Below are 22932 nucleotides of genomic sequence, written 5' to 3'. Positions count from 1 at the left end.
TTTAAGATTTATGGGCCATATCAAAAGTGGTACATGACCTAAAAATTTCTGACCTGATGTTAACTAAACTAACAGAATCTCTAAACTAATAACAAAAGTATTGTAAAATAATTTCCTTTATACATGCATTAAATGGTTGTAGTATTGTTATCTACCATGTAGGATTTTTATTGGTTGATATTTTTAAAGAGCTTTTGGAAACTATGCATCAACAAGGCTGGGACATCAGGTCTGGTTTGCTAGAACATTATAAATGGGGCGGCCCTGTTTGGGTTCAATTACAGAGCCTCAAAGTTGAATTATGTCTGTAATTATCTGTGTTATAGGCTGTTGTGCTAATTGGGGCAGGGTAAATTGCCTCCCACATGCACTTCCATCATATTTGCATATAAAGATAAAATATTTTCCCACCTCATACAATTATTTGAACAGAATCTCCCCCCACCCCAGCTCTCTCTCTCTCTCTCTCTCAGATTATCAGCAGCCATAGCCACATTATAATATGACATAGCTAGCTAAGTAATACCATCTCTGTGACTAGATTCTAGAACAATGAATTTCTCTAGTTGTTGACACCTATTCTAGATAATTGGTTACCGGGTGTCCTTGAATTTTAGTATATGAATGGGCCTTGGAATCTTCTAAGCTACATTATGTTGCAGTAGGGCTGCCAAAGTTTGGCTAGAACTACCTATAACATTCCATTTGTTGTTGGTATATTTTTAGTCCTCTCTCATAACTACAACCCCACCCCCTATCTCAAATTCTACACTTACATCGCATACATAGACAACTGATCTTCCCACCCTAATGCTCGCAGTTTCTACCCTTTTTTAGAGTGCGTTTAAGAATTTTTTTTTTTTTTTTTTTTTTTTTCAGAGAATGAACAGTAAAAGTACTGTTTATATACTGTGCGGGAGACAAATTTTACTGTGCAGAGACAAATTTTACTGTTCATATACTGTTTGAGCACTGTTCATGGGACCCACAATCACTTTATTCAGAAAAAAAATATTAAAAATGGGTCCCACAGTATTATTTACACATTTAAAAATTATTTTGCTACAGTGTTTTTCAGTTTTCAGTTTCAGTTTTCAGTTTTCAGCTGTATCCAAACGGACCCTTAGTCCCTCAAATTCCTTTCTAAACTCAGTTACCTAAGCCTTTGCACAGCCATAGCATTAAATTCTCCAAAATATAGTTTTGTCTTACAAAACACAAACCTTGAAATTCAGAGGCCTAAACGTCTCAAAAGTTTTGAAAAACAAATAAGATGAAAAGGGATTCCATAAAATAATGACAATCATAACATAGTCCTCCTCTTGTGACAGTAAAATTGATTTCTTTCAATAAAATTCCAAATTTCTATGTCTCAACAACCAAACAGAGCATGAAGATTAATCAAAAAAAATTCAAACAATACAAAAGAAGCTACCTTTACTACCTGTATGGTTTTTGCATCACATCAAAGAATCATTCAGAGAGAGAAAGATGAAAGTTCTGATAATAATAATCAGATGAAACGGAGAGTTTTTTTTACCTTTCTAAATAGCAAAGAGACCGATCATAGTCTATGTTTTCCCAGAGAGTGTGGAAAATAAAACATTGAGATCGTATTTTTTTCCTTGTTGAAAATAATTACCAGTTTACATACACTACCAAATGAAATTATTACAGAGACTTTTTCATGAGTTAGCCAAAATTCAAAAACAAACATCTTCAATATCAATATTATACTTAAATACGATCAGATTATATACTATTTACCAATATTTTGTACAACCTATTTTTAGAAATTGTCTCCGAGCACATATTAAGTACTGAATGACATGTGTGACTGTGATTCCCATTGCACTAATAGATGCAACTAAGTGTTATGTATTAGCATTATCTATTAAAAAAAAGTATATTGTATTTGTAATTTTCTTCTACACTCATAACAGTGTATATTGGCATGCTATATCTTCTTAAGTAATCCATTAAATTAATGTCAATTGGACTTTTGGTTTGAAACAGGGTTTACTTCTCGACAGCAGTATCCTTAGTGAATGTATTACAAGTGGCATAAACTATAGACACATGCACAGTGAATGACAAATGGCATGACAATTGTATCAAACTAATCAAATAACATACCAACTGGCAAGGGGACCTGCCTCCACTGGCGGTAGTGGCGACCTCATAACAGGGCATATCAGTGGGAACCTCGAATATGCCCACAGCTGCACCAACATCACTACTCCTCTAATCTGCATCGCCTTCATCTCCGATGCCTTGCATAAGTGCCTATACAGCCAAGCTAATGCTCCACTACCCCAACTGTACCTCTTCGCGTTGCTGATTGGGTTTAGGAACTGTAGAGGCATCACCGACACCCGGTCTGCCGACTTGTCCATAAACAAAATCATCCCCAACCGATCGAGTATGTGATAGCGCGCATGTTGCTACACTACCTCATCAATAGCATCTGCAGCTAGGGGACCACTAAATTGTGCATCCAGCCAGGTGAATCTGAGCCTCGCCCCAGCAAGGATAGAGGTGTTCTCATGGGGATGCGGTATCGGGTCTAGTGGACGATGACCTAATAACTAAAGACACAATGTAGGCCAATCCATCTTCACAACCCCAATAATTGGCAACCCATTAATACGAACCCCTAGCATCACCTCAATATCTAGTAAGGTGATGCTCATCTCTCCATGCGGTAGGTGGAATGTGTGCGTCTCTGGACGCCAACGCTCAACTAGTATTGTGTTCAACGCATGATCCACTTCCAAGTTTGGAACCTTGAATAACCCTTCAAAACCTGCCTCAGTTATGTACCGATCAATCCGTGGGTCAAGCCCATGCTGGGGTAACTTGCAACTTCGGCGTCTGCACTTTAGCACACCTGGCACTACCTGCACACGAAAGAGCATTGTCTTAGGATAGTGCACACGAAATAACTATAAGAATGCTACATAATAATAATCTGCAAGAAACAGTAGGCTAACTAGTTAGTTTCGAACATTTTGCAATACGTTAGTTACAATGTTAACTACTTATTCGCTCTACCTCAATAGCAGATAGGATCAATTCAAGATCAATGACATTGTTTAAAACTAGCACTAAGGTGATGGGCATCATGTTTTGAAATGAATGAACAAAGTGCCTCACTATGTCAAATGGAGTAGGGAATTAGGAATCAAAGTCATCAGTTGTCTTATGTGTAGCCACGCGTAATTGTGTGCGCATGTTTGGAAAAAAGAATGGCAGCGGATTCATTTTTTAATTGATTACTATAGCTTCTAAATGAGATCTACTGACTTTGAACATTTTTTTAATTCATTTTTCTTGATTATTTATGCTTCATACCATTTTTTCTTTGGATTAAATACAATTCTGCCTAAACCAAAAGATTCTACCATGTCCAACGTCTATTTGCAAATAATCAAAGAACCCTACAAAAATAAAAATAAATGATTTTGACACGTCCAAAGTTCAATACAACTACACACCTGACCGGCTGGCGTCTCCCAAAGCAGCGTGGATCGATGAACTAGCTGCTACGTCAACTGTGTACCATCCATCGGTCCAGGATCCACATTTCCCACTTGCTGCATATCTGACACGCATGCAATCATGTTAGACACGTAGCTCTATGTTTAATAGTGAAGAAAATCTTGGCTTTTGCAAGTAAACACAGACAAGTAATTGAATGTTCTACAACAAACTCACAGAAACAAATACAAAGAGAGAGTGAAAGAGAGATTTGACAGAAAATTGAAAACATACAATTGCTCAACTGAATTATACATCATGCATCTATATACACTGATTTTCAATCCATTTAATCATATCAAGGAAGAGTTAAAGTAAAACACTAAAATATAAACAACCTAACATTCATGGCTGCAAGGCATAAACATAAAAGACACATAGTTGCAAATTGTATAAGCAACCTAACCAACCAACCAAGGTGAGATTCAATGTTTAAATCAAACAAAGTAAACCAACAAATGAACACAGCAAAATGCAAACCAAACAATCAATTAAGCACCAAAAAAACACCATTCTAAAACACTAAAACATAGCTCTAAAATTAAAAGGTACCCAATTACCAATTACCCCTAAACAAGCCCTGCCACCCATCAGTACTAGAATTTCCCTTCTTTAATCAAAGTGTAAAGTTCTTTCCTTTTGCTTTTGCTTGTTCCCGTACTTGACATCACACTCTAAAAGAAATTTTATTTAATAAAGCAAGAACTAAATGGGTTCATTGTAACTTAGTGGCTACTGAGGTGTGTTTTCAACAAAAAAAGGGGGAGACAAACATGGAAGTAGGTAAAGGTTCCATTAGAGACTCTAGTGCAATGGACATCTCACTCACAAGCACAGCTTTGGAGGCAACTAATAATAGTCAAATTAATATTGAGCTTTATTAAATGGATTAAACAACTGTGAGACCTATACCATCAAATGATGGTGTGTGCATAGTTATGTGTCAAATGAACACTGAATTGGTGACCATAACAGTCCAAGACCTTTGCTTTCTTCTCTTTTGGGTTTTTTTTCTTCATTTGTTTTTATGAAGTCGATTATTTTTTTTCTTAGAAGCCAATTATATTTTTATTGGTCAAGTCTTGGTCATAAATTAAGTTATTAGTAATTCATTTCTTTTCTTCGAATCAAGCAGATTTTTTAAAATCAATAGTTGGCTTTCCTAAGTCAACTAGAAATAGGGTCAAGGTAGTTAAAGGTGAAAGGCAACCTTAAGATGCCAAGACCTTATATGGCCCGACGCCCTAAGGTGTGAGGCGACAAGGCCTTTGGTGCAGCCAAGGCCAGCCCATTCCAGAAGACCTAGACCATATTGTCTTTATTCTGGGAGAACTTAATTAAAAGCAGTCCAACAGGGAAAAACAAAAACAAACAATCAAATAAGAGTCAAGTCAATTCAACTTTAGATCGTCCAATGAAGGTCCCAAGATAACTCTTCATCATCTAAAATTCCCAAATTAAAAGGTCTTTAAAGAAAACTGCAATCAAATAACAGTAAATTCAAGTTTAGACTAAGGAAGGTCCCAATAGAACTCTTCATCATCTAAAACATCCCAATAGACTAAGCCAGTTACATTCCCATCACTGACTCGTAGGTTTTTAATTTTTTATCATTTTTCATCTTTGTTTCTTTATTGCAATTTTCCATCTGCATCAAAAGCCTAGGTGGCAATTCATATTCCATTCTTTTCCATTAATTAAATTACATATCAAACCCCATTCAAAAGCCTACACTTTATAGAGTCAAAAATTAATTCTGACACACAGAAATCAATACCTCCACCAATACCCTTGGGAAATAAGTATAGTAGGCCAAACCACCAAAAAAATAAATAAATAAACAAAGCCCTAGGTCCGTCAGAAGCACCCTAGAAGCACCACAACCTGAAAGGATGTACTATTTCAGAGGATGTACTATTTCCATTCTCAAAAGCCACCACAAATCTCAATGCTCCCTAACCTAACCCAACCTATTATGAAAGGATTGGGTGACCCTAAAAGGCCACTAAGGCCACTAAGTTCCCTTTTCAACCCCAAATGTAATAGATGATAATAATAATAATTCGATGTACTTAGTCAACAAACATAACCCACAAAAGGCTGCTAATCTGACACAAGACAGGAGCTTGAACGGGCTTTAATACCAAATTTGATGTAGGCTTTTTAGGAATTTCAACACTAAACTAGATTCTTGATAACATATTGAATGTGTTGATGGTTGTTTGGTATTTAAACAATAAAAAGAACATCAAATAAAGAAAGATAAAACACTGGGCAATCACACCTAGGCTTTCCTAAGCACTCACATTTAGGTACGAGATAGCAATTGTGATAGAAAAAAGTTGGAATGTTCATTATATAGGCTATTCTAAATCCTTTCTTAGAAAGACTAGGAATACTAATAACAAAAAAAAAAAAAAAAAGTACTTTAAGAACTTCTAAGACAATTCTAGTCTCTTAAGACAATCAATTATGCATCTGTACACAAAATGTAAGTGACTTTCAACTGATGTGGTAAGTAAGTTTATATGTTCCCATATGATATTACAAGGATAATGACATGAAACCAACATAAAAAAAAATAAAAAATAAAAACAAAACAAAACTTAGATGTTGAATAAAAACAATATGGCACAGTTAGAGCCCTAAGCAGAGTAAATGGCAGCAAAGGTTTTAGGATGTCCATGGTCTGTGTGTAGATATATGCATGCATATCCATTATACACACATTATATCTATTATAATAATAACTAAACAGAGTGGAAGCTTGTAAAAGCCAGTAACTTTGAAGCTTGTAAAACCAATAGCTTCTCAATTCAAGATCATTCAGCATTGAATTAAAAAGAAATTTTCCCTAATTCAAAATCATGACATAACTTGTGACATAATTTCTGGAAAAAATAGAGATTGATTTGATACACTTTCAAACTATATGAATTACAAAGAAATTTCCCCTAACAATGAACACCGTTGTCATGCTAACTGTATTTTACATCAATTTCTACCCTAGATGTGCATCAAAAGCCACTTCAAAACCAAACCCACTTCAACACCAAACCCAACAAAGCTAAAACAGCAACAATAATTATGAATAGAGATAGAGAAAAATCTAACAGAGAAAAACTTAAGAAGCCACACTCAAATCAGATTACATGCAAAGGGAAAAAAATTAAAATTTGAACTCAGCATTTACGAATTACCTTAATATGTTTCTAATCCTTTAACTCCGAAGACAGATTGGGTTGAGCTTCGACTGTCGTGAGATTGAAAAAGTGTGGGTATTGGTATGGGTTTGGATTCAGCTTCAGAAAGGGTCTACTGAACGGTTTGGTTTGGGTGCGGGTAGAAATAGGAGAACTTGAAGATGCGTTAAACTTGGGAATGGTCTACTGAACGGACTAATTGTGGCTACTGATTGGATTGAGGAAGGGAGAGAAACTGTTGAGGAAGGAAGACAAACAGTTTTAGAGACGTTACATTCAAAAACTGGTTGTTATTCTGCATATAACTCGGTTCCCTCATTGACGAGTTACAAACATTAATGCGGGAATATTTTATTGCCCAAAAGCCAAGCTGGAACACCAGCGTGGCAAGCACCTGCCCAAAACTCGGTTTCTTAATAGTCGAGTTATTTAAGTAACTCAATTATCCTATAATCGAGTATCGAAACAGGGGCACGCCCCTATATAGTTTCCAAACAGGGACATAATGCCAAATATTTTGCCCAAAAAGGGTAAAAGGCTAGATCCCCCCACAATTTTATGCTGGTGAGTTGTGATCAGTGAAAGTGTGATGGTGTGTCATGTGGAACACACTTGCACCAATCACAACTTGCCACGTGTCGAGTTGTGGTATAAAATTGTGTACTTTTCCGTGTTCTATGTATTACTCTTTCAAAGTTGGTACATCTAGAGACTAGGGCTCGGTGAGTATTACGTGTGGGGTTTTGTTTGGGTTTTAGTGGGAAGAGCACAATGTTTTTGTGTCCCTTGTGGGTGACACAAAACAAGACAAGATTTTTCTCATTTGCTTTGTGAGAAATATTTAGGGTGTAAATAAATCATGTCATTCATAAACAACTTAGTTATATAAAAAATTTGTTTATTTTTGTTTATTTATAAACAAGCCAAGTTTGAGCTTGAACAAATTCGTGACCAATAGAGCTCGATAAAATATTGTTCAAGAACATATTTGTGATGAACAATAGTTTTTGATAAAATACAAGCCAAGCTTAAGTTAATTCATAGGCTTGGTAATAAGCTTGATATGAGCTTGAAAAATAAACTTTATTTTACTAAGCCTTTAATTAATTTGAAGTTTGGACCTATATAGTCCAAACTAAATGAGCTTGATAATGTACTTGTTTTATTTTTATTTTTATTTTTATTTTTGGGTTAAAAAGTCATTCATTTAGAAACTAACTGGCCAACATAGGCAGAGTATTGGCACATCGTCTTTAGTACAAACCATTCACATCATCGTTTACAAAAGCAACCATATATGGGGTGGAGGGTACATTAAAACTTTCAAACTGCATTAACATATCGCATCCCCTTTTCGCTAGCCAGTCTGCACACTTGTTTACTTCTCTAAAAGCATGGCCGACTGTGACTTGCTGAAACTTGCTTAGGAGGTACCTGCAATCATTTAAGAGTGGTGAATATGCTACAATGTGATTTGAATTAGAGAGTAAAAGCTGAACAACAGTTTTGGCATCCAACTCTACTTCTAAACAGTTAATTCCCAATTGTAATGCCGTTTGCAGCCCATCTCTCAAGGCCCAAAATTCAACTATTAAACTGGTAGCGTAGCCTATTTTTTGAGCAAATCCTTTGATCCACATCCCTCTGTGATCCCTAATAACTCCTCCACCACCTGCCCTTCCTGGGTTGCCCAAGGATGCACCGTCAGTATTTAATTTAGCCCATCCCTCCCTTGGCTTTTTCCACCTGACTTGAGCTACCATATAGTGCTTATCTTTTGAGGCTTCCCCAACACAGTAAAAATATTCAATAGATTGATTAACGCAATAAGTATGAAGGCTCATATTCAGAGTAATATTTTCGAACACCACCCTATTCTTGTGCTTCCATAGATACCAAACAGCAAACAGAAATTGGATTCTCCATGGATAGCCATTCACCATAATATTTGGATCACATAGACAATTGCTTTTTAGCCAATCCAGTAGCTCCACTTGAAAGGAAGCTTGAAGAGTCATTGGAGTTTTTATATTCCTCTAAAATTCCAAAGCAAAAGGACATTCTCTCAAGGCATGACTAAGTGATTTTTCTGCATTTCTACAAATTGGGCATATTGTATCACAAACCACACCTCTAGCAGCAACGGTCTCCCTCACCGGCACACTTCTATGATGTCATAACCATAGAAAATGCCGTATTTTTGGTGCAATATCAAGCTTCCAAATCCATCCACCCGAGAACTTCAAATTTTGGTTTTCATCAAGCTTTGCTAATTTATAGGTTAAGGCTGTACTAAACTCTCCATTGGGGGTATATTTCCAGCTGATAACATCTTTGCTTTCCCCAAATAAAGGGATGGGGATTGCATTAATTTTTTTCCTTAATAGTGCTTGGGACCACAAAAGATAACTTTTCCCAATTCCAACAACCATCTTTGAACATCTCCTCAATGGTGAGTTTGTCCTCATTATATTGCAGTGGGCCTTCAATAAATTCCCTCATTTTTTTCCCTTTTAATCCAAGGGTTCATCTAGAAATTGAGTTTCGAGCTTCTGCCTGCATTCCAACAGACTCCCTTTGCAAAGACTGGAAACCCTTGTTTGATGGCTTTCCAAGTGATAGAGCACGAAAGTTTATCTGGATCCTTAGAATTGCTTCCTATTTAAGAGCAATATTTGTTTAGGATCACTTTAGCCCAAAGTGCATCTTTCTCCATATAAAGCCTCCAATTCAATTTCGCTAGCAAAGCTTAATTTCTTGCCCTAGTTGCATGGATTCCTAGCCCTCCTTCCTCCTTGGCTCTAGTGACTTTACTCCATCCCACTAAATGCATTCTTTTCCGTTCTTGTGTGGTGCCCCAAAGAAAGTCTCTATTTATTTTGTCCAATTTATCACATAGATAGGTGGGGAGTGTTGCTCCTTGCATGACATACGTTGGAGTTGCAGCCAACATTGATTTAACTAGCATTATTCTTCCTATAAAAGATAGAAAGTTGGCCTTCCATCTTGCCAACTTGCTTATGGCCCTATCTACCACATAGTTAAATTGATTCTGATCTGAACCTTTGTGCTTCAAGGGGAACCCGAGGTACTTACCCAGGTTACTTGTGGCTTGTATGCTTAAAATATCACATATGCTCCTCTTTAGACTATCTTCCACATTCTGTGAGAAATATATTCTCGACTTATCAACACTAATTTTCTAGCCTGATTCATTGCGAAAACAGTCCAGCACTTCTTTAATAGCTTCACGGCCTTTTTCACTAGCTTTAGCAAAAAGGATCAAGTCATCAACGAAAAAAAGGTGTGAAATCCCAATATTATTTATGGATGCCTTGATTGGAACCCAATCTCCCTCTAAACATTCTCTTTCAATGAGGGCACCCAGGTATTCCATACAGAGAATGAACAAATATGGGGATAATGGGTCCCCTTGTCGAATGCCCCTTGAAGGGTAAAAAGACTCTAATGAATTCTCATTCAAGAGAATAGAGGTGCTTGTGGTTGAAACACAACTCATGATAAGTTTTATTAATTGCTCCGAAAAATGATAAGCAATAAGGACTTTGTGTATAAAATTCCACTCCAGCCTATCATAGGCTTTTTCCAAGTCCACTTTAATTGCCATATAGCCTTCTTTCCCTTGCTTATTGTCTACTGAATATACCAATTCTTGGGCAATCAAAATGTTATCCAATCCTCTCCTGCCTGGGACAAAGGCTATTTGTATTGGAGAAATCAGCTTATCCAAGTAAGGTCTGATGCGGCTAATGATGGTTTTGGTGATAACCTTATACACCATAGTGCATAGACTGATGGGTCTATAGCTACCAAGCATCTTAGGATTCGGGCATTTTGGAATTAAGGCTATTAGGGTCTTGTTTAGATACTCAGGTAGAACCCAGCATGAAAACCATCAATCCCAGGTGCCTTAAAAGGCTTAAGGGCCCAAAGGCTTTCCTTAATCTCCATATCAATCACCTCTATACATAGCTTAGTTTTTTCCTCTTCTGATAAGAAAATATGAGAAAAGCTAGACACGTCTAAGGAGCTAGTAGAAAACTCAAGTTCAGTTGTGAAGAGTCTACTAAACCCATCCAGGATATGCTTCTGCACTTCTTCCATATCAGTAATCCACTCTCCTATAGAGTTCTTGATACTCCTAATCTTGCTTCTTTGCCTTCTAATCATGGTAGTGACATGAAAAAATGTCGTATTCTTATCTCCAGGTATCGTCCAATTTAGCCGAGATTTTAATGCCCAATATTCTTCCTCTTGTCTTCTAATAAGGGCATATTCTTCAATAAGATTCTTTTCCAATTGCACCAGAAAATCATTAGGATGATTAGCCAATGCTTTTTGGGCACCATTAATCCTTTCAATGACCCTCTTCTTTCTATTGAAAATATTTCCAAAAACATCAACATTCCACTTTTTGGTTTTCCTGGTGAAGTTAGTAGTAGCTTTAAACAAAGCTTGGTCCTAATCCCAATTATCTTTAACGAACTTAGGAAATTCTAGGTGCAAAGGCCACATCTTTTGAAATCTGAAGGGTCTGTTTGAGCATGTAGGAGGGGTTTTGTCAAGCTCAAGAAGGACCGGACAATGATCCATGAATACTCGAGGTAGATGGGTCACCAAAGCCTCAGGAAATGCAATCCTCCAAGATGGATTTCCAAAACAGTGATCAATTCTTTCCAAAATTAAATCAGTAAGTTGTCTGAGATTTGACCATGTGAATTTTGGACCTGAAAACCCAAGTCCAGTAGATTGCACACGTCTAGGCATTCTTTAAATTCCAGAGCCCTATTAATATTCACCTGCCTTCCCCCATATTTATCTTCTCCACATAAGACTTCATTAAAATCCCCCAAGACTAACCAAGGTAGATTATGTAACTGAGCAACTTTCATTAAATTAGACCATAACATTTTTCTTTCAACTAAGCGCGGACTGGCATACACAGGTGAAAATAATCCAAGTAAGATTAGACGAATGTACCTTCACAATTGCGTGAATTTCTTGTTCAGTGGATGAAAGAACTGAGATTTCTGCTTCTTCCTTCTTCCATAAAAGCCAAAGGCCACAGAATAGCTTACTGTGTCAGTGGTATAGAAACCATCAAAAGACAAATCTGCAATTATCCTTTTTGCTCAGTCTCCTCCAACCCTGGTCTCAGTAATCACCATTATTGAAGGTTGATGATTCACCATCATTTCCAGCACTCTATGCTTGAAATCAGCATTCAAAGCTCCTCGGCAATTCCATAATAGAATATTCATGTTGACAAAATTCTCACACAGCACTTCCACCTAATTAGGCATCATTGCAGCCTCTTCCATCATGCTTCATCCCATCTTCTTTAGCAACTCCTTGGATGCCATCCAATCTGGCTTCCACATGATCATATATTTCAGAATCCCAACTATTTCCTCCTTGCAGCAGATGAGAAGGTTGCAGTTCTTCACTGGAGTTAGGACTTGAAACAGCTTCATCATTGGGAAATTGCCCATATGCCCCGAGGCCGTCCCTCTGAAATCTATGACCTTCCTCTCCTACACCAACCACCTCCACTCGTCTAAGTGTGGTACCACCAATGGCCTTCTTTGCTCGTTTAACATCCTAGCCTCCTCATTTGTTATTATTGGCATGTCCATGCTGAACATCCACCAAAGATTTGGGGTTGATCTCCAAGCAGGGTGGTTCAGCTCCAAATCTCCATTCCTGATGCTTTCTGGTGTTAAGGGAAATAAATGCTTCCATGCTGCTTTCAATTCCTCCTCGCACCCACCCAGCTCGTCTGTCAGAGCTGCTCGAATTTGTGCAATGATTTCCTCCGGTATTGCTATTACCCAATTCTTGTATATCAATGCCCATTCTTTGCTTGGAAGGCTTGCTGCTACTAGTGTTGAAATTTCCATTCTCAATTAAAATACTCGAAGCTTTGAGAAGTGGAGAAACTTTGCTAGCGCCTGAACTAGTTCTTTTGAAAGAAGATGTGCTTTTAGCACCATCAATTTTCTTTGTACGAGTAGTTTTAGATGAACGGCTATATGTCCCATCATTTGTAGAGTTCCCATTGCTCGAGAACTCATGGCAATTACTCACCATAAGAGTAAGTCAGTTAGCTGACACATTTTGCGTGTGGGAAACCACTTCCTTTAGCTTATCACCTTCTCCCCTACCATTTGATATGACCACTTCGTTCTCCCTAGGAGCATCCACTACATTAATATTAATACTAGGCCCCACTTTTCCATTAAGTTGCTCTGAATTCATAAATTGCCCTTTTCTATTTTGCCCCCATAATGGACAAAACCTTTCCCTCGTCCAATCCTAGCAGGATTTCATTTCCTCGTAACTAACATCCATGCACCGTGGTTAGCATCAGACTTATCTTCTTCTTGGCTAGGCTTGTGATTTAAGTTTGCTGTATCTAACTCTTTTGTCTCCACCTCTCTAGGTTTGATTTTATAATAGCAAAATTCTTGCTTATGCCCAATTCTGCCACAACAAAAACAAAGAGCACCAATCCCTTCATACAAAATCTCTTGTTTCAATCTCCCCACTTTAACTGTATTAATGAGAGGCTTCTCCAAATTTACTTGAACACAAAGTCTAGCATAGCTTCCCTTATAACCTGTGGCAGTATAGGAATCAATTCTTAGAACTGGCACTATTGCTCCACCAATTTGCCTTAACACTTCTGGATCATAGAACTCAATGGGGAGTTTAGGAAGTCTAACCCACATTGCAACTGAGTTGAAGGTGGCCTCTGATGCTTTGAAATAAGGTTCCCATGGCTTGATGGCTAAATAATGCTAACCAACAAACCATGGTCCTCCCTTTAACACCTTATCATCGTCATTAGGATCACTAAATTTGATTAAAAAGAAATCTTTTCCCAAATTCACACAATCCATCTTGGCCATAGGTTTCCATAGGGCATTGAGTTTGAAGGTGAGGTAGTGGAAACCAACAGTCCTACCATACACCTTCACTATCAATGCCTTGGACCATAGAGCCCTGATTCTAGCTTTAGTTTCGTTAGACAGCACCACTTCTGTCATGACTTCAACAAGATCCTCCACTTCTAAGTCTAAATCTTCATACTCTATTGTCTCACTGTCAAACTTGAATGCTTAAGCATAAGCACCCGGTATGTCTTCTATAAGACTATTCTTGTAACTGACTAAGCGACGTGGCTGAGTGAAGGGTCTTTCTCCACTACTATCTTTGTATTTCTTAGTGCTGCGGCATAGCTCTTCCTCTTCCTCACTTGAACGCTGGTTTTCCTGTGTGTACTCAACTTCCATCTCTCGCTCGACCCTACTTGTTTTAAATATTGAGTTCAAGAGCTTCATATTGAGCTTGAGTTTGAACTTGAGATCGGCTTGACTAATGAATCAAACCAAGCTCAAGCTTTTGAACATTTTGATGAGCTCAAGCTCAAATAGGCTTGGTATATGATCAAGACAAGCTTGAACATTTTTCATTTGTTGTTAATTCAACAAACCTAAGCATTCAATACTTGACAAAAATCGACTTGCCTTACCAATACTCAATAATGGCATTTACTAGTATACTATTTTTAAAGATTTTTTTTTAATATATAATTTTAATATCTTTTTTTTTTTTTTTGAGGAACTTTAATGTCTTAATATTGAGTACATGCATTTGATATTACAGTTTTTTTTTTGAGTAAATGCACAATTTTTATTGTTATATATAAACAGAGTAAATGCATTGTTTATTAAAATAAGAAAAAACTCCAACTTTAATAGTTTGGTTCTACATGAAGGCACAACATAAAGATGGAATTCGATTCAATCCATGAATCTGTGTCTTAGTGGCATCTCCTAGCTTTTATGGGGAAAATTTAGATTTAAATCACTTTACCCCTCTTATTGTAAGAAACACATACCTAATACATACCTATGGAATATGTAATAAAGTACAATCCAACGCCACATAAGTTTAACTTTATGATGTCTAATATATTTGTTAAAAAAAATACATTTTAAACTCGATAATTTTTTATAATAATTAATAACAAAATAAAATTGAACCTCATGGGTGGATTTCTCTAACTCTGAGTGAAACTTCGGTGTGAAAATGATGAGCGAAATTTGCAAAATAATATTTTTTATAATAATTATTTAAATTGATACCGAAATTATTTGGGAATCTAGTTTTTATATATATATGAAGTGTTTTGAATATCTATTAAAATAAAACTACCTTCAAAACAAGTTTATTTAGTTAACAACTCCAATAACTCTAAAGGTTAGTTGGGTTGGGTTAATACCAGTTAGATTTATGATTTTTTTTAATTACTAACTTGGTTACTAAACCCAAATTTTTTTTAACAAATATGAATGTTAAAACTTCTTCAAATATTTGATTATTTTCTCGAGTGTATACTGTCCTTCTCCTTCTCCCCCAACAATTATCATAGGGAGAAATTTCACGGAAATGCCCCATCTCTAGACCCAACTTGAACCTTAATACTTTTGGAGCTATTTGGTATATGTGTTTAAACATATGTTTTTAATTTTTAAATAATATTATATTTATTTTCACACATTTTTTCAACCACACGTATTTTCAAAAACACTGAAAACTGTTGTTTATACACACTAAACAGTCATTTTTTTTTGGTAAGAGTGACGAAGTTAACCATTTTTAAAAAGTGTCTGGCATTTGCCAAACTTGGTAACTGTATTTTATTTTTACTATTTTACTCTTATTATTTAAATAATTAATATATAAAAAGATAAAATTTGGCAAACGGCTTAAAAAACAAAAACAAAAAAGACAATCTGCAAATAAATGTGAAGAATAAAAAAGGTGCTTTTCACAGAGAAGAAAGGAGAGAGAGAAGGGACGCGTCCATATCATTTTAGGTGGGCATTGGGGAAAGGCTTTCAGCTGTGAAGTGTGTAGACTGTAGTGTGTTGTACTGTCGAGAAGATAAAGCAATAGCAATGGCTGCTAATCGGCTACAGATCCAAGGGGACGATTCCGTGCTATTGCGTGTTACCCACGCCAACCTCAAGACCTTCTCCGCTGACATTCGCTTCTCACTTCAGGTACCAATCTTACAAACAAACCTCCTATATTTTTTTTCATATATCAAACATAAATTTGAAAAGTTTTTGTGTCTCTCTCTCTCTCTCAGTCCACTGTGGATTCCGTCAAAGAAAAGCTCTGGAAAAAATGTGGGACTTCTGTTAATTCAATGTGCCTTGAGCTTTATGACGATACCAACACCAAAATTTCCGACTTGTCTGACAACTCCAGGCCTCTTGGTTTCTATTCTCCGCTTAATGGGTATACCCATTTCATTCCCTTTTTAAAAGTTGCTTTTTTATTGTTGTTGAAAGCTTAAGAAACATCTTTAGCTCAATGTGGTTTATGTTATGTTTTGTCTAGAGAAAGGTCATTAATTTATTATGTCATTGAACCCCAGTTGTGTGAATGTACGGATGTAACTATGTATGTGTTTCATTTTGTGACTTCTAGCTGGTGTTAAGTGCTTTCAAAACTCGCCCAACTCTATGAATATTGCTTTCATTACGTTGTTTTGGCATAACGATATTGGGGGTAAGACTGTCTACCAATCACCTCTCCCAGACCCCATAAAAGTGGGAGATTTGTGTACCGAGTACGACCTTTTTATGTTGTTTTGGCATAATTTGGGAAATCAAGAGTTGCAAAGTGAGTTTGGTCAAGATTTATGCTTTGTTATACTGTAATGATTTTTTTTTTTTTTTTTTTTTTTTTTTTTTCATGTTGTGCATTGTGAAGAGCAGAACCATTGTTGGTTTTGTCTTTATTATTGGCAATGTGGTGGTTCCTTGGTTTACTGATTGACTGGCTTTTGTTTGTTAAAAGGTATCGCTTACATATTATAGATCTTGACCCTTCATCAGTAACGTCTGGTGGTTGGCTGGAAGACACTTCACTGGTGGAGAAATACTCGATTTCAGAAGAAGCTTATGAGAAACGTGATGGTAAAGTTTTCAAGAAAGCTAATTCTTTTTCTTTGAAGGGAAAAAGCATTTGGATGAAAATACTTATTTACTATGTTCAAGGGGGAATTAGTAAAGTTAAAAACTTGAAATCATGTAATAGATTTAAATAATTTAAAATTCTCTTATTTTTATACATTTTATATTTTTTGTCTGTTTCAGGCACTTTTAGAAAATTTAAGGGAAGATTGGCCTCTCAAAATCCATCAGCTCTTGGCAACAAGGTAAGTTCATGTGTGTTTGTTCTCTTTGCTTTGGTGGTAAGGATAGCATTGCATTATGTTAAAGTCTCTCTTTTCAAATTAACAAACTTGTGTTTATTGTAAGCATTGTGCTATTTGTTAATCACATTAACTAGACATTTGTTTACAGAAACCAGACAACTACATGGAAGATCTCTGTGTCAATATCAAGGTTCGTTGTTAGCATGTGTGTTTGTATGCTTGTGTTTATTACCTCTTTTTTCCCTCAACTGGCTATTCTGTAACCACTGAAATGTAATAATGAAGATTTAGTCCATTAAAGGAAATTGGTATTAGCTGAAATGATGACAAGAGGCTCTTGGCTCAGCAGCTGCCTGACTCCCCCATGGGTGAGCTTGGGTTCAAAGCCAGTATGGGGCAAAGTCCCTACCTTAATAGTCAAAAAGGTATTAGCTGAAGTGTTGTGTTGAATGTTAAAGAAGTAATCTTTATGGGTGACAAAATAGGATATAAAACTTAAAGATGAAAGAAAGAATTTATGGTTATTGATTTTTGTCATATGCATTTCCTTTTAGAGGTTATTAGCATAATTTTTTTAATAATAATCTGATTTCCCCTGAAAACAAATAATGCTTCAAATAATCCATGAGATAACCTTCTTCCTATTAATTATTTGAAAGTTTATTTTATACAAACTGGAGAAGACTCCAATTTGTATGAGTGTGTATTCCACACTTCTGTAAAAGATAATTAGCCTTGTCTCTTTGAAATTTATAAGTACAGAGCAAAAGAAGTTTGCTAAACTTTTTGACAGATTGATCCTATTATTGTGGCTGGCTTCTTAGCTTTGGAAGAAAGGCAAATGGTAAAAGATATTGCATTTGAAGGTTCAGTAACTTCAGTTACATGAATGCTTCTTTCTTTTTGTGTGTTTAAGTGTAATCGTCATTAATAGACCTTCCATAACATTTCGCTTGTCCCTTTTTGTAAATCCCAACTTTAAGGGAGCATCATTTATCATTCCATTTCCAGTAAAAAAAGATTATTACTTTCCAAACTAATCCTTGTTTGGTGCTTTATTCTATTTCTAACAAAAAATATAGGAATTTTTTTGGGTAGTCAAGTTCTTGTGTGTACTAATGTATATTTCTTTTTTGTTTATTATTGGACATATCGAACAGGAAAAAAGTGACAATAATTAGATAGAGTGATTAATTCATCAATTGTGTCAAAAACAAAAGTTAATGTACAAAACTTATAAATATTAAAAAATTAGTGTAACGTACAAAGCACATGAATGGACCATGCAAATTTGAACTTATGTTTTTCTCATTCTTCCTTTTTGAACTTTTTTTTTTTCTCATTCTTCTTTTTTATTATAACTAAGGTTGGAGATAGATGCGAAGTTGAACCGGGGGAGAAAAGAGGTGTGGTAAAATTTGTGGGTCGGGCAGAGTCACTGGCACCTGGTTTCTGGGTTGGAGTTCAATATGATGAACCATTGGGAAATCATGATGGCATGTAAGTTGCCACTTAATTCTCATTTTTGTGAACTTATAGGAAAAAAAAAAAAAATTCTCATTTTTTTGGTTTGCTTTCTGTAATATTCTTTGTGGTTTCCTCAGAAAACTTCATAGATAGTCTAAATTTAAGATTGTAATTCTGTCAATTTTGTATTCCTTGCATCTTTGTTTAATAAAAGTGTCTTATTTGTCCAAAAAAAATCCTACAACTTCCTATTGAAATTATATATTGATCATATGTGTAAATGCATGCCAGCCGATAATGGAAAAAAGGTGTTTGAAATAAGAATATTAAATACACTCATGCTAAAGGTTGTTTAACAATAACAATATTTTACTTCATGCTGATTATTGGAACCCGTGTTGATGCACCCCTTGAGGACTGAGCCATAATTATACAAGCCATCCTTAATAAATCTAGAAGTTGGAGGCAAGCTTAGTGAGAACTTCAAATGTCTTTAATTACTTAAATTTTTGTGGTTTTGCTGGTTTGAAGCCTGGAGAAACTAGGGTAATCTCAATAGCATGATTTGGAATGTGATTCCTGTCTCATGTGGTGCATTTGAAAAGAAAGAAGTGCTCCAACTTTTATTCAGTGGCTAAGTTGGAGAATAGGATTTTAAAATTACTTTACAATTGGGTGGCGGTGTCTACTAGACTACTAGCTTCCATTCTTTCCATTCTGGGACTTCTGGGATTTGTTATTTTTGGGAGTTACTACAGTTCTTCTTGTTTCTCTTTTCTAGTGTTTTTCTTCTATACTTCCCGTGTACTTGGCTAGTAGTACACTTTTGCTTTTCCATTGAATCTTGCACTTCTCAAAAGAAGGGAAAAAAATAAACTAGCAGCTGTAATGAGATGGCTAATGTAAAACTCATGCTCAACATTTATGAGGGCTTATTTTGATAATAGGTTGATTTTCATGGATAGGTTGTGTTTTTGATAGTAAACCAACCCCCTAAGGTGAAATAGGCAAAAGAAAAGGGCAACAGACAAAACAAAACTGGTTCCACCATAACTAGTTATCCATAATATAAAATAAATAATTTTGTCTGTGGTAAAATTATGAAGCACTATAGTCATAGTGATCTGCCTTTGAACAATTTCATCCTTTAGTCCTTTATGTTTTATTTTATTTTATTTTATTTTATGGTAAGTAATATAATTTTATTGAGAAAGAGGAGATACCTTATGCATGCAGGATGTGTACACAAAAGTACTCCTAAAAAATTAAAAGCTCTAATCATTACAAATGAAAAGAAATGAAATCTATAAAATCCATAACAGAAGTTGAAACGCTATTCCTTTGTTTTTGGCTCTAGCTTTTTTTAGATAGGTAATAAGACTTCTATTGAAAAAAATTGAACATCATGTTCACGATGGTGAACACTCTGAACATGAAACAAATACAATTAATCAAGAACTAAAGGAAATAGAGACTAAGAATTCAGATAAAGAAATACGTATACCCCCAAATATGAGCCCAATGAAACAGAGTACCAAAGAGGAGAGATTTTAGATGATCTTTGTTTTTGGCTCTGGCGTTTTGGTTAGATTATGCTAAAAAAGTCAGGGAGACAATGCATCAACAACTGAGTGATTTATGAGACATGGATATGCTGGGCTGTGTAATATATAATTTGGCGGCATTCAGTAGCCGTAATTGATTATTGTGAAGCATTCTTATTCTGTCTGAAACTTTGCAGATACAACCTTGTTCCATTCTGAGATTTGCCTCTGACTGTCTTCTACTTAGTCTTCATTCTTTCTTGTATCATGAGTTACTTATTTTCAACCATATCAAGTTTGAACTTTAATTGGGACTCTACTTCTTATGCTCAGTGAATGCCTCCTGCTGGTTGCTTGCATAAAAATTGTTAAATTTAACTATTTTCCTCTCTTAATTGATTGACATGCTTTGTTCTCGGTATCCATGGGTTAGAATTTTTCTTGGTCATGTTTCAGGGTGAAAGGAGTACGTTACTTTGATTGCCCTCCTAATCATGGTGCAATTGTAAGGCCAGACAAAGTAAAGGTTTGTGTGCAACTATGTTCTAGTGACACTTTATATAGGAACTTTCACATGCATGCTGTTTATTGTCCAATTAAAATGCAGAGGCATCTTACTGTCTTGCCATCCACGGATTACATGGAGTATATGCATAATTAGTTTACCTTAATGAATGTAAACCGTAAATTCAAGGGCTGCAGTCGTGCGACTTCACTACTTAAGCCACTTTCATGAGCAAAAAGAGTGGCTTCAGGACTTGTCTTTGAGCCCTGCCACTGATATATATATATATATATATATATCTGTGTGTGTGTGTGTGTATTATATTCACCACAAACCATTTCTTTATGGGATAAGATAAGAAAAGGATTGATTCACTTTTCCCGTGTATGAAAGCATTGAAGCGTCTAATGCCTGTCTGCAAATATCTAAGAAAGCCATTCATTAATTTGCTCTAAACTTTGATTTAAATAATTGACAAGAAATCTCTTCCAGTTAGGGGTGTAAGGAAAACAGATCCCATTGTCAATTATGATTGGAATTCTCTACTCCCTGCAAATGGTTGCTGCCGGTGTTAAGAAAACTGAGAGTCTCGGTTTGAAACTGATATTCCCCCAAACCAACTGATATGGCCCAAACCAACTAATATGCTCCCTCTTCTTATTCTTCCTCCAATCTTCATCATTATCATCTTCTTCTGATCCTGTCTTTCAAGTTATAGATTTGTCTGCATCTTTTTCACTTGAAAACTGAGTTCAAGTACTGATCTGTCAGGGTTGATTTCATTGTCAATCACCACTGCCTTTGCCACAAAGCCAGCTGATGAAACTGACATTTCTGTGATGTTGGTTAAGCGGGTTTCTATCTGTTGGTCAGTGATTGGTTTTTGTTTTTAGAAACTGATAATTTAGAAACTGATAATATCAGTTTCGTGGATGAAAATAGTTTTTAAATTTGAGATAAAAATCAAACTTTCAGGGTTGAACATTATATTTCAAACTTTATTTTAATATTTGATGCATAATGTAATTGCATTTCAATACTATACAACTGAGAGCATAGCTTCCCAATTCATTAGCCTTTTTACTAATTTCAACTTGATCTCTTGATGAATTTAGATGCTGATACAAATCTTATCTTGTTCCAGGTTGGTGACTATCCTGAACAAGATCCCTTTGAGGTGGATGAAATATAAGGTCAAGAAGAGAGCACTCCTACGCTTCCAGTTTTTACATAATGTTGATAACCTTTCTGTATATATGAGACAGCAATTTCTTTATTTGCAATTGGTGCAGTTGAAACCTTTGGGTGAGGGATTGATGTGAACTTGAAATTTTTTGAGGAAGAATGTAGCTCTCTGGGCTCAAGTGTGCTAACAGTAGTATGGGAGTGTTTAACATTTAATATTAAATGGAAAACGAGAAGAAAAGAAAATCAAGAACAGAAGTGTTGAGATCATTTAAATTGAATTGCCTCTAGAGTAGACCTCTAGAATAGAGAATTCTAATTTCAATTGGATTACATATTTGGCATAAGTTTTTTCTTTTAGCTTTTTAATTTATTTGCTCATGTACAACACTTTAAAACCTTTGCATTCGCATCCGGGTTGGTATAAATGTTATTTTACCATCTATAAAATGTCCTCTCCTCTCTAATTTCCGTCTCTTCCCTTCTCTCTCTCAGCCACCCATAATATTTTCACAATAAAAAAAATCTTTACAACTTACTACATACTGTAACATGGATGTAAAAAAATTTATATATACACACCCGGATAAAGTGGGTTTTTTATGTTTTGGGAATGTAAAATAGCAATTTGGGGGTTGTAAATGCTTTTAGTAAACTATACTTAACTAACTTTTTGCAAATTAGCAAATAAACAGAAGACTACAACCAAACAATAAAGGTCCTTGCCAATTTTCCAAAAGATTTTGGGAAATCTTGCTACAAGGAGTGAAATGTCGGCAACGCATCTCAACATCTTTTTACCGAAATTGAGCCATTTCAAGAGCAGCAAAAATGCTTCTGAATCACTGAAAAATGGTTTCTAATTGCTGGTTGCATGAAGTTTCTCTCCTTTGCAAACCACTGGGTGTCATTTGGTTCATTCTTGCTCTTGTATTAACTATTAACGTATGTGCCAGACACGTGTGCAACTTAATTATACCCATTGTCAATTGGCGACTCAAATTTACTATAGTGAACTTAAAAGATCTTAAATAATTAACTTCAAAATCAGAATCCTTGCAATACTACACCTACATACCAGTTCCTAATTCTGCTGTGTCCAGTGAAACATGCTTATTTCATAGAGCAGTCATAATAAGCAGAAAGGTAAGCAAATGCAAAGGTCCAGAAATAATAAGCAGCAACGGGTATGAGATAGCAAGCAAATGCAAAGGACCAAATATGAAATAA

At 35.8% G+C, this 22932-nt stretch overlaps 2 protein-coding genes across 2 annotated transcripts; one reads left to right on the top strand and one right to left on the bottom strand.

Annotated features, from left to right (window-relative positions):
- Positions 1-10625: 10625 nt before the first annotated feature.
- On the bottom strand, positions 10626-12025 carry LOC115951514. Its single transcript, XM_031068697.1, has 3 exons — positions 11912-12025; positions 11745-11804; positions 10626-11225 (listed from the first exon to the last, which is right to left on the bottom strand). Exons 1-3 carry the CDS (start codon positions 12023-12025, stop codon positions 10626-10628), a joined length of 774 nt encoding a protein of 257 aa, XP_030924557.1.
- A 3520-nt stretch (positions 12026-15545) lies between these two features.
- LOC115952705 (tubulin-folding cofactor B) lies at positions 15546-21983 on the top strand. Its single transcript, XM_031069918.1, has 8 exons — positions 15546-15835; positions 15925-16076; positions 16641-16759; positions 16940-17001; positions 17150-17191; positions 18368-18501; positions 20469-20538; positions 21662-21983. The coding sequence occupies exons 1-8, from the start codon at positions 15731-15733 to the stop codon at positions 21707-21709; spliced, it is 732 nt and encodes a 243-aa protein (XP_030925778.1). The 5' UTR covers positions 15546-15730; the 3' UTR covers positions 21710-21983.
- Positions 21984-22932: the final 949 nt, after the last annotated feature.

This window comes from Quercus lobata, chromosome 7 (assembly GCF_001633185.2).
Source record: "Quercus lobata isolate SW786 chromosome 7, ValleyOak3.0 Primary Assembly, whole genome shotgun sequence".
NCBI lineage: Eukaryota > Viridiplantae > Streptophyta > Magnoliopsida > Fagales > Fagaceae > Quercus > Quercus lobata.
Note: the sequence above shows the minus strand (reverse complement) of the source record. Positions and strands in the feature narration are given on the sequence as shown.